Consider the following 17,629-nt stretch of genomic DNA (forward strand, 5'->3'; position numbering starts at 1 on the left):
GCCCTCTGATCATCTTTGTGGCCCCTCCTCTGGACCCGCTCCAACAGGTCCATGTCTTTCCTATGCTAGTGACCCCACAGCTGGGCGCAGTACTGCAGGTGAGGTCTTACCAGGGCAGAGAAGAGTGGCAGAATCACCTCCCTCCACCTGCTGGCCACACTTCTTTTGAAGGATACAGTTGGCCTTCTGGGCTGTGAGTGCACATTGCCAGCTCATGTCCAGCTTCTCATCCACCAATACCCCCAAGTCCTTCTTGGCAGGGCTGCTCTCAATCCCTTCATCCCCCAGCCTGTATTGTTACGGGGGGTTGCCTTGACCCACATGCAGGACCTTGCACTTGGCCTTGCTGAACCTCACAACGTTCACATGGGCCCACTTCTCGAGCTCGTCCAGGTCCCTCTGGATGGCATCCTGTCCCTGAGGTGTGTCAAGTGCACCACCCAGCTTGGTGTTGTCCGTGAACTTGCTAAGGGTGCACTCTGTCCCACTATGTCATTGATGAAGATACTGAACAGTACTGGTCCCAGTACGGACCCCTGAGGGACGCCACTTGTCACCAATGTCCATCTGGACACTGAGCCATTGACTACTACCCTCTGGATGTGACCATCCAACCAGTTCCTCATCCACCAAACAGTCCACCTGTCAAACCCATATCTCTCCAATTTAGACAGAAGGATGTTGTGGGGGACCCTGTAAAGGCCTTACAGAAGTCCAGATAGATGACATCCACAGCTCTTCCCTTGTCCATTGATGTAGTCACTCCATCATAGAAGGTCCCTAGGTTGGTCAGAAAGAACTTACCCTTGGTGAAGTCATCTTGGCTGTCTCAAATCACCTCCCTGTCTTCCACGTGCCTCAGCATAGCTTCTAGGAAGATCTGTTCCGTGATCCTCCCAGGCACAGAGATGAGGCTAACACATCAGTAGTTCCCTACCCTTTCTAGTTTCTACCTTTTTTAAATATGGGTGCAATGTTTTCCTTTTTCCAGTCACCAGGGACTTCACCTGACTGCCATGACTTTTCAAATACTATGGAGAGTGGCTTGGCAACTGCATCAGCCAATTCCCTCAGGTCTCTGGAATGCATCCTGTCAGGTCCCACAGACTTCTGTACGTTCAGGTTCCTCAGGTGGTCACAACCCTGATCTTCTCTTACAGTGGAAGGTACTTTTCTCCCTCAGTCCATCCATTCGAGAGGTGTGGGAAGAGAGGTTGCCAGTGAAGACTGAGGCAAAACATTTGTTGAGTACCTCAGCCTTCTCCTCATTTGTTGTTAGCAGTTTGCCAGTCTTGCTTATCAGGGGGTACACTTCCTTTGACCTTCCTTTTCAGGCTGACATACCTGTAGAAGCCTTTATTATTCTTTGCATCCCTTGCCAAATTCAGCTCCAGCTGCACCTTGGCCTTCCTGACCCCATCCCTACACAACCAGGCAGCATCCCTAAACTCTTCTCAAGATATCTGTTCCTACTTCCACTGCCTGCAACTATCACATCCAGTATCGCATCTCCTGTGGTGGTAGGGCTTTCTATTACCTGGCTTAAGAAATTATCCTCAATTCACTCCAAGAGTCTCCTGGCTTGCCTACACCTCACTGGTCTACTTTTCCAGCATATGTCAGGGTGGTTTAAGTCCCCCAGCAGGATGAGAGCCTGCAAGCGCAATGCCTCCTGTAGCTGCAGTAGGAAGGCTTCATCGATACGCTCCCCTTGATCTGGCAGCCTGTAGTAGACACCAAACACAAGGTTCCCTTTGTTGCCTCGGTCTCTGTTGCCTCGGTCTCTAATTCTTACCCAAAAGCTTTCAGTCTGCTTGTGACTATTCTTCAGAGAGAGCTCTTCACAGGTTATACATTTCTTGATGTAGAGGGCAACGCCTCTGACCCTTCCTCCTTGCCTGTCCCTTCTGAACAGCCTATAGCCATCAATAGCCGCACTCCAGTCATGGGATTCATCTCACCAAGTTTCAGTAATGGCAACTAGGTCGTCGCTTTCTAGCAGCGTGGTGGTTTCCAACTCCTCCTGATTGTTGGCCATGCTGCATGCATTGCTGTAGAGGCACTTCAGCTGGGCTGTTGGCCATGTCACCTTAGAGGAACACCCCTTAATTCCTTTGATGTATTTCACTAGTGTTTCCTTGTTGGCTCCTATTCCCTCAGGAGCCCCTGTGTTATCTCTACAAGACCTCAAGTGTGCTGCAGTGTAGCCAGCACTTCTCAGAGCAACAGGCTGAGGGGCCCTCAGTAGCACCTCACCCCTCTAACCATGGTATGTCACAGAATCATAGAATCGTCTAGGTTGGAGGGGACGTTTAAGATCACTGAGTCCAACCATTAACCTAACACTGCCAAAACCACCACTAATCCATGTCTCTAAGCACCACATCTACATGTTTTTTTAAATAACTCCAGGGATGGTGAGTCAACTGCTTGCCTGGGCAGCCTGTTCCAGTGTTTGAGAACCCTTTCTGTGAAATTTTTCCTAATATCCAATCTAAACTTCCCCTGGTGCAACTTGAGGCCATTTCCTCATGTCCTATCACTTGTTATCTGGGAGAAGAGGTCATCCCCCACCTCTCCACAACCTCCTTTCAGGTAGTTGTAGAGGGTGATAAGGTCTCCCCTGAGCCTCCTTTTCTCCAGGCTAAACAACCCCAGTTCCCTCAGCCACTCCTCACAGGACTTGTTCTCTAGACCCCTCATCAGCTTCATTGCCTTTCTCTGGACACACTCCACATACCAGCACCTCAAGGTCTTTCTTATGGCGAGGGGCCCAAAACTGAACACAATATTAGAGGTGGGGCCTTACCAGTGCTGAGTACAGAGGGACAATCACTTCCCTAGTCCTGCTCACCACACTATTCCTGACACAAACGAGGATGCTGTTGGCCTTCTTCGCCACCTGGACAAACTGCTGGCTCATGTTCAGCTAGCTGTCCACCAACACCCCCAGGTCCTTTTCTGCCGGGCAGCTCCCCAGCCACTCTTACCCAAACCTGTAGCGCTGCATGGGGTTGTTGTGACCCAAGTTCAGGACCCAGCACTTGGCCTTATTGAATCTCATACCACTGGCCTTGGCCCATTGATCCAGCCTGTCCAGATCCCTCTGAAGTCATCCTACCCTCAGGCAGGTCAACACTTCCACCTAACTTGGTGTCATCTGCAGACTTACTGAGGGTGCACTTGATCCCCTTGTCCAGATCATTGATAAACATTAAACAGAACAGCCCCAATACCGAGCCCTGTGAAACACCACTTGCGACCGACCACCAACTGGATTTAATCCCATTCACCATCACTCTTTGGGCCCAGCCTTCCAGCCAGTTTTTAACCCAGCAAAGCATACACCCATCCAAACCACAAGCAGCCAGTTTCTCCAGGGGAATGCTGTGGGAAAGCGTCAAAGGCTTTACTAAAGTCCAGGTAAATGACATCCACAGCCTTTACCCTCATCCACTAAGCAGGTCACCTTGTCACAGAAGGTGATCAGGTTTGTCAGGCAGGACCTGCCTTTCATGAACCCATGCCTGGGTCTGATGACCTGGTTGTCCTGCATGTACCGCGTAATGGCCCTCAGGATGATCTGCTCCAGTCATCCCACAGCTCATCACAGGCAAGCCTGATACTGTCCCCCCCGCCCCCCTGCACTTCAACTCTAGTTTAAAGCTCTGTCAGTGAGCCCCACTAGCTCGTAAGCAAAGACCCTCTTCCCCCGTTGAGAAAGGCGAATCCCATCTGACGCCAACAGGCCTCGTGCTGTGTAGGCCATCCCATTACCAAAAAACCCAAAATTCTGGCAGTGACACCAGCTATGGAGCCATGTATTAATAAACTGTGTCTGTTTCTTTCAATGTCACTGTGCACAACTGGAGGGAGAGAATAAATAACCTGTGCTCCAGATTCCCTTATGTAAACTTGTAAACCTTTTGTCAAACTACACAGTGAAGCTAGGACCCCAAGGCTCAGCTCTAGTTTCAATACAACATTAACCTCACAAAGCTCATGATTTCGAGAGGGAGAAGCTAACCTACCTTAACTTTCAAATATACACCAATGTTTCCAGCATTTTTCAACGGCAGCTGCTGTTTGGCTGTTGAACCCACACTAGCAGACAGAGATATTGTCTGGAAAACAGAGAAATGTGTGTGTATGTATATATACCTATATAATAAAAATCAAACATTACAAAAGCAGTAGGCTAGGAGAGGCAAACTATTATTAAAACACACTTTGTAAATACATGCAAACCTGTAAGTCCTTTGGAGCATGTATCCTTGCTGTTCCAGCTCTTGCTCGGAGAGGAATACTTTTAATTACACTGCTAGGTCCTGGACTATCCACTTCAACATCAACTCTTGCCAAGAATTCATCCGCTGGACCCAAGGAATCTAGGAACAATTCCATGAATAAAAAAAGCAAGCAAGTCTGCTAGCAGCAAACACCATTCCTATGGATGCATGTCTCACTTCAGCTACTGTCCAATCTTAACATACTTATGCTGTGGTGATATTAACAGGGACTTCGCCCCATTGCCCTGGCAACACTTTTCCCCCCCTTTTAAATAAAGCCTCTCAGGATCTTAAAATTTTTGCTTTTTTGTCAAATGTGGCTGAAATTGTCCCTAAACCAAACAACAACAACAACAACAAAAAATGAACCGCATCTTAACATACTAGCCAAACTAATTGATATAGGTACTATTTCCTATCTACTATTTGGGAAGCCAGAAAAACTCAGAGGTTTCTTCAAATTTCTTATCTATTTTGCAACCAGACAATGTTTTCTTAAGTGATACTTTAATTCCCTCAGCAAAAGGAGTAAATTCCACACATCTTGCAGTAGATAACCGTTTTGTACAGCTTATACCGAAGTATAAATACCCATGCTAACATCTAAAAGACTAAGACATAGAAGTATTCCACCTCCTTCCATTACTAAAACAATGCAATACTCAATATTAGGACATAAACCAATGATGGAATGTTTGATTTCAAACTTGCAGCCTGTTCTTGCAATTCTAACGCATGCATACATTATCAGCCAAATTTGGTTTAGTTCAAATGAAAATCAAATTTCTATACCTGAACAAGAAATTTGTTTCTTAGGTGCATGGAACAGAACCCAAACTGTTAAAGCTTCAGGATCCTGAAAAAGAAATTGGTTGACTCATCTTATGGGGATGGAGAGAATTAATGAAGAGAGAAAAAAAATAATCATAAAACTAGCAACAAAACTCTACTGCTCAAATAGGTAGACTCCACAAAAGTCATTACTGTCAACCCAGATATTCAGAACCATCATTTCAGACAGCAAGTTACAGGAAGAATCAGTCAACTACAAATTACTCACTTGCCCATCATAGCTTGCATGTATCACATGATTTACAACTGACGGAGCTGCTATCTGAGAAACTGCATTCATTTGAAGTGATTGTTCATTAGAAGAATTAACTGGTTCCTTGGAAAACGTGAAGCAACGCCAAGCTACTGCATTCTGTCAAAGAAATAAAGTATTAAAAGTATTAAATCTCTTACTGTCACTAATAATAATGCTAACAAAGCTAAGAAACACAAGGCAAGTTCTAAATGATCCAAGTAGTTTGGAAAAAATAATCAAAGATTAGTCTGTGGTTTCAGTTTGTACATGATAGTTCAGAAAACCCTCTAAAAATAGTCAGAAACCCTTCTGCAGGAAAAGGAGACAAGCTGGAACTGGCTAGTTTAAGCCTTCAAGAAGTTTGGCTGTTCAAGATCAAACCTCCAGTGTCTGAATTTGTGAAAATATTTACTTTATAGACAGCTATGGTATGTGGGTTTCAAGGTCTCGGTGTTTTCAAGCTTGCCAGGTGCAGGGATGAGGAGGAGCAAGACCTGGGCACTTGACCCAAGCTGGCCTACAGGATTATTTCATACCACGAACATCACATTCAATATAAATTCAAAACTTTGCTGAGGAGTTTCTCCTCTTCTGTGATGGCTGCAATCCTGAGAACTTCTTGCCCCAGTGCCAGACCCCTGAGGCCTTCCCTTCCTCCTGAAGCCGTAGCACTGGCAGTGTCCCACATTTGCTGCCCACTGCTGGGAGTGCACGGCTTCCTACTGATAGAATTGGTTGAGTATAATCCTCATATATTTTATATTGGTGTCAGGATGAACACTGGTTCTTTAGTATTATTAATGTTAATTATTTAGTATTATTTTATTAAATCTGTTTATAGTTCAGCCCTCAGGTTGCCTTGTTTTTTCCCCAGTTGCCCTTCCCAGGTGGGGAGGGGTCATCAGGTGATAGCATAATTGTCTAAACAACAATAAATTGTTGTGGGTTCTTCAAACCATAACACAGAGGAAGAAAAAAATGTTAAACTTGCTATAAAGCAAGTTTATAAAGCAAGTTACCAGCCCCTTAATGGTATTCCCACATACAAAACACACCCCCTACCAGAGGGGTAGTCTAAGAAACATGTTTCCTTGATAAGAAAATATTCTCTACAACCATAACCTTGCTATAAAGCAAGTTTGGCTGCTTGTTTGAACAGTCAGCTGTTCCACTTGAACAGTGGAATATGTCTCCACCTTCTCAGAGGGAAGGATAAGGCAACACAATCTTTTTGCTATCTGTTGCCCCACACTCTCAAATCAGGCAACAGAAAGGCAGCAGTTGGTAACTGGGCTGTAAAAAAAAGAAAAGAAACAAAAAGGAAAAAACCTAAAACAAAAAACCAAACAACTAAATAAAACCCCACACCTATCCCAGAAGCACTTTTGTTGGTACCATTAAAGCTGAATCAGATTACCACCCTCCAAAAAAATATTATTTCCTGCCTAACCAAAGATTTCTTGGGAATCTTGCATCTAGTTTTCAGGGTATGTTTCCTAGTGACATATAACACGAAGTGTTGTTTTGGTATTAAAATTCAGTATCATAAGTAGTTAACTTTCACATACAAGAAGTTTACTGTACTTACGGCATTAATAATAAGTCTAATTGGCACAAAAGCATGGGTTTTGTTGATAAGTTTTAGTGGAAGAGCCTTCCAACTGCCAGAAGTCAAGTCACCAAAATCCAGATAATCTTTTTTTCCTGTTTCCACCTGGTTTTAAGGCAAAGCAGAACTTAAAAGGAAGGAAAACCTCCAAAACACACTACCATATAAAAGCATCAGGAAAGTAAGGATGTTATTCACCTATTCCAGCCTCTTAATGGTATTCCCACATACAAAATGCACCCCCTACCAGAGGTAGGAATAGTCTAAGAAACATGTTTCCTTGATAAAAAAACCCTCTACAACCATAAATAAGCTGAAAGTAGTAAGAAACCAAGACAAAGCCTACTTGATGTAATAAAGAAATCCTTGCAACTGGAAATAAATGCTCTGTGTTACATTTTAATGCCAATGGTATCCAACATAGCAGATACTTAGAAAGCATTAGATGTTTAAGATATCATTCATTCTTTTAATAATGAAAAAGCAATATATTTTAATTTATTCTTTTCAGACAGCTGCATAATTCTTCATTTCCAGCTATGTGCTTTTCCACAACTAAAACGTCCCAGATAGATATCTAAGCTTCTCATAAACATTCTACTGTACTCCCTCCCCATTCCAAACATAAGATATCTGGGTTCCTTTGAGGAACAACCTTGCACTCCTGTTCTTTTCTAGTGTCATTAAACTATTCCTAAAATTCCAACAAAAAAACCACCAAACAAAACCAACCACAAAACCCGCAATAAGCAGCTACTTACTTCTAAATTAGGATTTTCAGCGACTGCTGTCAGAACTACCCTGCTTGCCAAAGCTTCTGCCTGAACAATTGTCTCAGCATCTGCAGAAACTGGCCAAGATGAAACATTGAGAATACACTGAAAGATTCCCGAATGACAAGGTAAGAAAAGTATTTTCAGATCATTGGTAGAATAGGGTCCTACGATGGTTTTGTTCTTGAACACCAGACATTGATATTTCACAGGATCCATCTGCAAAACAAAGTATCTGTCATTTTCAACAGGCCTCTTGCCAGAAGACTGCTTCTTTTAAAACATCACATTTATCTGGCTCAATACGACATTCCATATATGTTTTTGCTCAATATTAATTATTGCATCTTCATAATCATGTCCCACTTCCATCTCAATCAACTGTAGGCATTTTCTTTTAAATTAAAGAGCTAGATAAGTCAGCCTGAAAGTTTCTGGGGTTTCTTTCCAGCATCTAGTGAAAGATCAATACTAGGATTATAGTACTTATTATATTTGAAAGTGAATTCACAAGTAAAACCCTGATTTTTGGAAAAGAACAGCAGCAAAATAAAAGCAATTCTACTTGGTGCTTTCTACCATCAAAGATGGGAGGAAGAGGTATGGTGGAAGATTAATGGAAAGGTCAGTGGATGGAGGTCACCAGTAAATCCTAGTGCAGATGCCTTGAAGTTTGTTGTGAACATACTCATAGATAATCTTCAAGCAAGAGAGACAGACTGCAAGTCATACTCAGTGTATCTCAGAGTTAACTTGACTGAAAAAAATGTTTTTTAATTATATTATGCAAACAAATGAAATGTATATATTTATTCATTGAAACAACTGTAAATGGGCCTGTCAACTGTAAAGTAATTTAATGAAAAAAAATCACCTCCTGGTACAACAGTATCTCAGGTTTGACGAGCTGCATAAGAGCCCCGTAACACTGAGTGACTAGAAAAATATGTAAGAAATCTTAACTCTCATATACATATGTAGATATCTACAAAAACACAGAATTGTGGTTTGGCGATTTTTAAAGAGGAAATATTCAGAGAAAATGAGCACAAAACCAGAAGTCATACTCCTGTAAAGACACATGCTACATCTGCTGGAAAAATATACCTAAGGACAGACAGAATAAGGATTTGGCAAGACGTACAAGCAGCAATATATAAAGTGAATTATTGTCCATTATTTCTCGGTAATAAGGACCAAACAAAACCAGCACGAATCAGATAAAAAAGGAAAAAAAAAGCAGTAGTGCATAGAATCCACAACTCAGCTGAACTGTGGACAACAGTACACAATTTCAGAAGATTAGCTAGACAAAGAGCCCTCCACCAAAAACTAGTAAGAACAGAAATAACATCTAGCTCAAAAGTTCCCAAGCGTCAAACTGCCAGAAGCTCAAAGTACATTATGCTTGTTCTGTTGTAGTATTCTTTTCTAAGAGTATTCATCAGTAAAGGAAATTAAATTTCACTGATGGACCTTTAATCTAACTCATTCTCACATTCTTGAGATCTTTTAACTCTGGAACTATTGCTATTATGATAGAAGTAGATAGAATTTAACAAAATTAAAGTGCAAGATGCCCAATCTATGGCCTACAAGCTACATATAACCCATAGAACAACCCATCGAGCTTGAAGCCTGCACCAAGTATTTCTCATTCTCTGTCACACAAGATCTTCTAGTTTCAAGAAAAATGGGAGCAAACTGCACAAAACGCATTAGCAGTAGCAGTCCTCAGCATGGATGCTTTCTTTTCTATGGTTGACTTTTCTTGCATAGAAAGGTGGGAATTAATAAGCAGTAAGTTTAAACCTACCACACTTTACACACGCAAAACAAGTCTACAAAGCAATCCCCATGTGGCATTTACCTCTCTATGCCTGCTTGTTAAAATAAGTCAAGTGGCCTGGCTGAAAGAGGGTAGCACTGCTTTTGTGGATATTAACTATAAAATGGGAAAAACCCTACAAATCTGTATAGAGGGCTCTAATTTTACATATGTCAGCTGGTAAGAGTACAGCATTATTTCTATAGCTTTATTAAAACAAAAAAATCTCTTACCTTTTCCCCATTAACCGAAACACTGAGTATTCCAACGCTGACCTGCAACCACCTTTCAGTTGGATTAAAAATGCTAAGAACCGCCTGTGATGCAATTCCCACGCAACAGGCATTAGGGAATTTCAATTCTTCTGGTACTTTTACATGCCCTTTGAAAGAAAACATACTCCTGTCAGTTTCAAGTACCCAGAAGCAAATCAGCGCTCATGCTGCCACCATGTCTAGTTTACAAAGTCACTTGAGAAATGCTTCATTACAGCAAGGAAATGTTTGACTCCTACAGTTTTTATAAGTTTTTCTACAAGCCTGATAATCAGAATTTCAGTCAATTGTTTCTAATTTGCATCTTACTTGGAGTTCTATCACAAACAAGAATACTTATTGAAACAGCACATCCCATGCAGACACTAATCCACAAAATATATATACACACCTTATTAAAATGCTCAGTGTCTACAATTTAACCATTATTAGCCCAACTCAGAAAGTGTGAATATCAGTATTCAACACCTTTAGAACATTTACACTGACCAAAAGCAAAATATTTTTTTACCAGAGTCTAACTGCTACATAAAAAGGTGTTCAGCCATTTTTTGCTACAGAAAATACCGAGTACTCCTAGAATAGATTTTTGCTGTAGAAGTACAGTCAAAAAGTTATCACCAAATCAAAAAGAAATCCTGCTTCCAATATTTTACTTCTAGGAAGTCCTTACTTTTAAAATATTTAAAAGTAATTCTTCCAGAGGAAATGCAACATTATAATGACAACTCTGGAACAGGCTGCCCAGGGAGTTTGTGGAGTCCCCTTCTCTGGAGATTTTCAAAACCCGCCTGGATGCAGTCCTGAGTAATGTGCTCTAGGGAATCCTGCTTTAGCAGGGGAGTTGGACTAGATGATCTCTAGAGGTCCCTTCCAACTCTGAAGATTCCATGATTCCCTGAACTCAAAAGGAAGTAAGAGTTCTCTGGCATGCCGAGGATCAATATTCATTACATCCAGAAACCCATTAATCAGTACTCATGTCAAATTAAAAATTTGACTTGTCAAAGACACATGTAATTACCTGAAGTAGTTTTAGTTACTTGAGTAACAAGCTTTATTTCAAAGCCACACACTCTTATCCCCCTCCAACAAAGAAAATTTAGCAGAAGTACAAAGGTGAAAACATTAACTAAGACTAGCATCACTGGAAGTTAAGTTCAAAAACTCAAGTTTGCCAAAAATCACATTTAGACTACATAGTTATTCGGAGTTCAAAACCATGTATAAAAACCTAAAAATTGTGTATATTAGAAACAGGCAAAGAGTAAGATTGTTCACATTGTATTATTTCAAAATGCACTAACAAGATCAATGATTCAGAACAATCAATAAACAGAAAAAAAACCCACTATAAACTGTCACAAATTCAAACCTTCAACCCCACTAGCTTTCATCTGAAAGAATTAGCCAGATAAAAACGCATGGCAAAAACCAACTAAAGAGACCATAGGTTAAAAGTTATCTTTAAAATGAAACACTAAATCGCACTAAATTGCTTAGGTTTAGAGCCAAGTCAAGACACAGAGAAACAGTAGAAAGTACAGAAGGAACATGGCAGCTTGTCTTTCCCTTTCATAACAAGAAAACAGCTTAAGCCTTCCACTCTTCTCCTAGGATTTTTTTTGGCTTAACTGACTGCTAATATCAAGTTAGGCTGGAGACAAATGTCATCTACTTTCTACATAAAATACAACTGAATTTCCAGAGCATGTCTTGTCTTGCCTGGCATGAACAGCAGATAGGATTTCTCTTCCTCCTATGAAAGACAGTTCTAGATCCTTTAAACAAACACAAAACCACCAAATGCTGAAGAACGCTGAAATTCTTCTAGATCATGGAAAATTTCTTTTAAGACCCTTAGGGGGACTATGAGAACAGACATGGAACTCAGAGATCATCATTAAATAAGGAAAATTAGTAATACCTTTCTTTTAAATAACAAAGGTTGTGCAAAGATTAATTGTGGTTACACTTAGTAGTCACCTTAATTTTATTTACTGTAACATTAGCATCATCATTATTGCTATTCTTGTTCACAGCTGTATTTTAAATACACTCCAAGAAACACACTTACCAATACCAGGTGACTTTGTCAACTCATACTCATTTCCAACAGCTCCAAGAGGTTGTCCCGTACATGGTTTTATATTTAAGACATTCTTGTTCCAGGAAGCAGAGTGTGGATTACAAAGTGAAGCTGCTCCCAAAGAGCCGGGACCAATATTTGGACCTAAAGGAATTCCTACCATAAGTGGATTCTCAACATGTCCCGCTGGGATAGCGGAACAAGGAAGCCCTGCTGGAAGACCAAAACCTGCAGAGCTGCAACCATGAAACTGAGACAAAACTGTATTTCCAGTAGATGGTATATTTCCCAGATGCTGTTGTGCAAATGGAGTCATTGCAAGAGAACGTCCTGTAAGCAACGTGGGAACAGAAGAAGAAATTGCTTGACTCTCGGAGGTAGTGACGTGGGATTTAAAGCTTGAAATAGGAACATATTGTTCACCAGATGAGTTTTGATTACATGGCATATAAGTGCTTAATCCAGGATATATGGGTAATGCATTCAAAGATGGTAATCCTTGTCTCTGTGCTTTGCTTGTTTGATCCTGACGCACCTCTTGTGCGTCAACATTAACAGAAAGTGGCTGAAAGATGCAGAATTTACTTGGTAAAGCTGATTTAACATGGTCTAGCTCTTTATGATTTGCTGCTACATTTGAAGGAATAGATGAAAGCTGCTTTTCATTCTTCAGAAAGCCTTCTTTGGACAGTTCTTGACCCAGTACATCATCAAGCTTTCTTTTAAGACCTGCGAGTTCATCTTCTGATTTCTGGTCAACACTAAGCAGTGCTTCTTTTCTATTCCTTTGACATGAGTTGTCTTCTAGATTTTCATTTGTATGTTCCTGTGAAGGTGTTGGGCTGGCTCGAATTATTGTTGTGCTCAGTTCACTAGCATTTTCCCTCTAGCAAACAAATATAATATGCAGTATTACAAATTTTGGAAAAGGAAATAGGGTACATAAAACAAGACAGACCTTAATACTAGCACTGCCATCCAACATAAGTAATCAAGTTTTCAAGTCTTGTCTGAAGTTTTGCTTTCGTAACATCTGTCCTCACCTTAGGAAAAAAAAAAAAAAACCACAAAAAACAACCAACATGCAACTTCATCCTGTTTGCTGTCTAAAGTCACATTCTAGCTAGGTGTACTGGGTCTGGCTGGGATCAAGTTAATTTTCTTCATAGTAGCTGCTATAGTGCTATATTTTTAGATCTGTAACCAAAACAACGTTGATAATACACCAGTGTGTTGTTTAAGCTATGGCTGAGCACACTGTGTCAAGGCCTTCTCCATTTCTCACTCTGCCACTCCAGGGCGTAGGCTGGGGGTTGGCAAGAAGTGGGAAGGGGATATGGTCAGGACAAATGACCTCAGCTGACCAAAGAGAGCATCCATACCATGTAATACCATGCTCAGTAAATACTACTGTGGGGAATTTTTCCAAAGTAGCTGTTGCTTGGAGACTGGCTGGGCATTGATCTGCTGGTATGCATGGTGTAGACGGAATTAATGCACCTTATCCTCAGAGTCTTGGGACATTTGTACTTAGCTATCAAAGCAAGAGAAAAGAAGTACAATCCACAAACCGGCATACATAGAGGTGTCTTTCACGGAATCTCCTATTGGGTTAACTGCCAAGAGCAGAAGCAATTACACTCTCTCACACACTGTTCATAGCTACTAACAATAGCATTGACACTAATCAGTGTAGAAGGATCAACCATTAGAGAACCACTCTTCCATAACTGGCATCACACTTGGCAGTCTTAACAATACAGTGGACAGAATTCCAGGTATTTCCTCTACCCATCTGAAAAAATGAAAGTGTTCTTTACATGTGCTACAAATGTTAGTTTTTTCTTGTGAAGTACATCCAGATCACAGATTCGATTTTCAAAAATGGAGTTTCAAAGTAATTTTTAAAAGTTTCAAACCCAAAACAAGACAGTGTGGTATCAAAGCAATCGGACATCATCTCAGGACAGGCGTACCTAGAGAACTCTGACACAGGAACAAGACAGCTACTCAAAAGGATGAAGACTATCTATAGTATAAAGCAATTGTTCAGCTTAAGTAAATAGGACTTGGAAGGCATGGAAAGGCATGTGAAAGAAGGGAAAAACAATAAAGTAGTTGTTCGCATTATTGTAGAAAAGTAAGCTGCAAATTACAATGCTTTAAAAAGGGCACTCAGGGCAGCCACCTGAGGTGAGAAGGCTCACAGGCCAAATCAACCAAAGAAGAAATAACAAATTAAAAAAATCAGGCACTTTTGACAACCTGACCCTAGCATTAGAGGAAGAGGGCACCACTGGCTAAACAGATTGGGCTACAGAAAGTATTCAGATCTGAAGATAACACCAATACAAACATTCCTGTTGCCTGTAAGAAGCTTCAGACAAGGGACATGAAAGTAGCTGTTAACAACTACTAATGAGATGAAGGTCTCCCGGTCTCTCTCTCTCTCTCAGCATAGAAGATTATTAACCCAAAGGAATAAATTAACACTGCAGCCTTATACATGGGACTTAGAAACGTACTCATAATACAAATGTAAAACTTTGGCAAAGTACTTGAGGATCTCCTTGCTAAAGTACCCTGGGGAATAAAGACTACTCAAACAGCAACATCCCTTCAAGACAGAGGGGCAAAGTAGTATGCAGCCACTTACATCAAAGCATCAAGAGCCACCCGTTTGCCTGAGATGACAGGAATCTACAACCATATGCATTTCAAACATGAAACAGACCCAAGAGCTCTTGCTATGCAGCACTGACTGCAAGCAAATACCCATTTAAATTTGCCCTTGGGTTGTTTCCTACAGGATTGCGATTCCCACTGGAAACATCAAGATGGAAAAGAACAGATATTCCTTGTGTAACCTGAGCAACTAGACAAAATGGGCTATAGTCCAGAACACATGCTTGCTTCTTCCTGATGCTTCCAGCATGAAGGAACATTGCTGCTGGTGTTCCTACAGGAGGAAGAGAAGGTTTCACTAAACTTTCACAGGCCCCCAGTCCTGAAAAGCCTCTCTCACTGCAAATGAAGGAAAAAAAAAAAAAAGTACAATAGAGGACATTTCTATTTCCTGTGTTACAGGAATCCACAACTGAAAAACATTACAAAATAAATGTAACCACAGGTACGGATACAACAGCTTTTCAGCTTTTGTTTATTTGTTTTTTAGAGTTCCATCCACATTTCCACACACTTTAGAAGGGGGAAGGCATAATAGAAAGATTCCAGATTCCAAGGGACCACGGATTTAGATAAAAGAATGCCAATTATGTTAATCAGCATAAGGTTGCAAGTCTGAACAAAATTTCCGCTCCCAGAGTACGCTCTTTGCTAAAGCAGTAAAACCAGTCAGAATGACTGTCACAAGATAGAAAATAGCAGCTTCAGTCCTGAAAAAAGAAGTTAATGTTAAAATATATATTTATAAACATTTCTCCAGGAAAAAAAAAAAAATGATCTCTTAATAGCTGAAGCTGAGCAGAAAGGGAGCCTCAGGGGTGATGAAAGCAGATACAGATTCTACAAACTACTTCTGGAATACTGCACTGCATTCCAAGAACAGAATGACTTAATAAGAAATTGAGGAAAAAATAAAAGGGGAAAAATACACCAACTCAAACGTTTTTTTGAAAGTTAGCAGTTCTTTGGCTGTTTTACTATGTTTATATTCACTAGAGTTTGTGCATTTAGTGCTATCTCTTTCAGAATTTAAAGTTCTGAAACTCAGGAGCTGGGGAGAAGAAGAACACCTTTTCCTATGCACACAGCATGTCCTAAACTGTTCTGAAACCCTTACGGTTTTTCTAATCTAGAATTATTTTGACCATTTAAGGGTTTGGTTTGGAGGTGAAGGGGAGGTGTTGTTTTGTTTGTTTTAAAGAAATGGAATTAATACATATTTACAGTTCCAGATTATCTTACCCAGTACGTCTCCGAATTATGCATTACAGCTGTGTTCTTAAGGGTACTCTCAGATGCAGAGATGTATGTTAATCTGCTCATGCTAGGACTTGAGTAAACTGTCTGAGGTAGTACAGTCTCTTTGCAAGAAGATTCCTGATAATGAGATGTGCAAGTAAAGTCAGTTTCAGACCTGAAAAACAGATTTCAAAGCATGTCAGTATTAGAATATATTTATAATGCTGCCCTCAAGAAATAAAAATAAAAATAAAAATCAACGCTATACATCAGCTACACTACTCTAGAAGTCAACTTACATTGCCATTCTGTATAGTACAGTCAGCAGAAATGAGAAATCAGCTCCCTATTAACCTTTACAAGTTCTGCCTTTGATGTACATAGAACTCATTTTCATTGGATATACATCCATAAGGCAAAGCATCACAGTTCCACAAGTGAACTCAGATGCTAAGGTCACAGAAACAAGACAACAACTTATTAAAAGAAAAAAGGTAAATCAATATACTTGTATCTAACTAGATGGAAGAATTTTCTATTCACTGCTGAGATTCTCTTCATTTCACACACTTGAAAACACAGGATCTCTCACCACTTTGTCAAACAAGAAGAGAACATGAAAACAATTAAAGTGACTGACAATTTGAACTGGAAATCCTAATCTATTTAACACGCAAAAATACACATACTTCTGCACATTCTAACTTCTGAGAAATGCCAGACAGCCTGTAATCCTAATATCATGTACAACACACTAACTGTAGTTAAGTATCAAACAGTGACCTTAAAAGTTAAGCCAAATAAATCAGTTGCCACTTCTTTTTATGAGCATGTACATTGCATTGGCTACTGGTCTTGTTTTATATGTTTAAGACTACACAATCAACTTAGTTGCAATCTTATAGTTTATATAACAGTTATTGTTATGGGAGCCCATTAAAAAACATTGCCTTTCATTTGCTAGGAAAGCCTTAAATCTTAAGCACAAGATGCAGTTTCAAAATGTGAAGTGACTAAAAGCAATACAAATTTTTCTACCCACCCTCTCTCACGACAACCAGCGGTATGAATCAGAGAACCAAACTGAGTGAAATACAAGTTCAGAAAACACACATCTTCATTGGTCTATACAATGTCAAGCTTTGTTATCATATAATTAACATTATAACCCCCAACCAAATAGCTTTATTTGTAATAAATGAATTACACTAGAACAACAATTAATAAATATGGGATTTTATAGCTCCATTAACAAAACGTTTTAAGTATCTGAGGTATATGACTAGCTAACAGGCTGAATATTTTATCTTCTTGCATTACTGGATAATCCCAAGCAGAAACAGCAACATTCCTATCCAGCACTTCTGCTTCATCATGGCAGTTAGGAAAATAAAAGGTTAACAATTGCCTAAGACTGCTTCCCCATACACATAATAAAAGCAAACAGAAAGCAGCCTTAGCCTAATAAAGTTCTTCTATAAACCGAGATCAAGGAAAACATTAAACTAAAAATTGGTCCCTCAAAAATCCTCATGAAACATTAAGTATTCTTCTAACCAGCACCAAGAAATTTACCCTGAAAATGCTGTTCCAGAAGTGTCACTAGGAGACGAGTGGATTAGTGGTGAAGTTGAAGGTCTGAAGCTACAGTGCTCATCCTCCAGAGGCTGCAAGTCACATTCAGGTAGAACGGAATTATGCTCTGGTAAATAAACAGAATTTAATAACGGTATTTATTTAAGCACAGGGAATGAG

General features: G+C 40.2%; 1 protein-coding gene across 1 annotated transcript in view; it reads right to left on the reverse strand.

The window, feature by feature from the left end:
- The window catches only part of CEP192 (centrosomal protein 192kDa), a 73,837-nt gene that overhangs the window by 35,239 nt on the left and 20,969 nt on the right, over positions 1-17,629 (reverse strand). Inside the window, exons 15-24 of the mRNA XM_009889084.1 lie at positions 17,450-17,576; positions 15,878-16,049; positions 11,939-12,836; positions 9,820-9,968; positions 7,747-7,977; positions 6,965-7,090; positions 5,350-5,493; positions 5,082-5,145; positions 4,249-4,388; positions 4,032-4,124 (exon numbers count right to left, since the gene is read on the reverse strand). Coding sequence (XP_009887386.1) covers positions 4,032-4,124; positions 4,249-4,388; positions 5,082-5,145; positions 5,350-5,493; positions 6,965-7,090; positions 7,747-7,977; positions 9,820-9,968; positions 11,939-12,836; positions 15,878-16,049; positions 17,450-17,576 — 2,144 coding nt within the window. The remainder of the gene's footprint in view (positions 1-4,031; positions 4,125-4,248; positions 4,389-5,081; positions 5,146-5,349; positions 5,494-6,964; positions 7,091-7,746; positions 7,978-9,819; positions 9,969-11,938; positions 12,837-15,877; positions 16,050-17,449; positions 17,577-17,629) is intronic.

The sequence above is a fragment of the Charadrius vociferus genome, unplaced genomic scaffold, assembly GCF_000708025.1.
Source record: "Charadrius vociferus isolate BGI_N301 unplaced genomic scaffold, ASM70802v2 scaffold65, whole genome shotgun sequence".
In the NCBI taxonomy this organism is placed as follows: Eukaryota; Metazoa; Chordata; class Aves; order Charadriiformes; family Charadriidae; genus Charadrius; species Charadrius vociferus.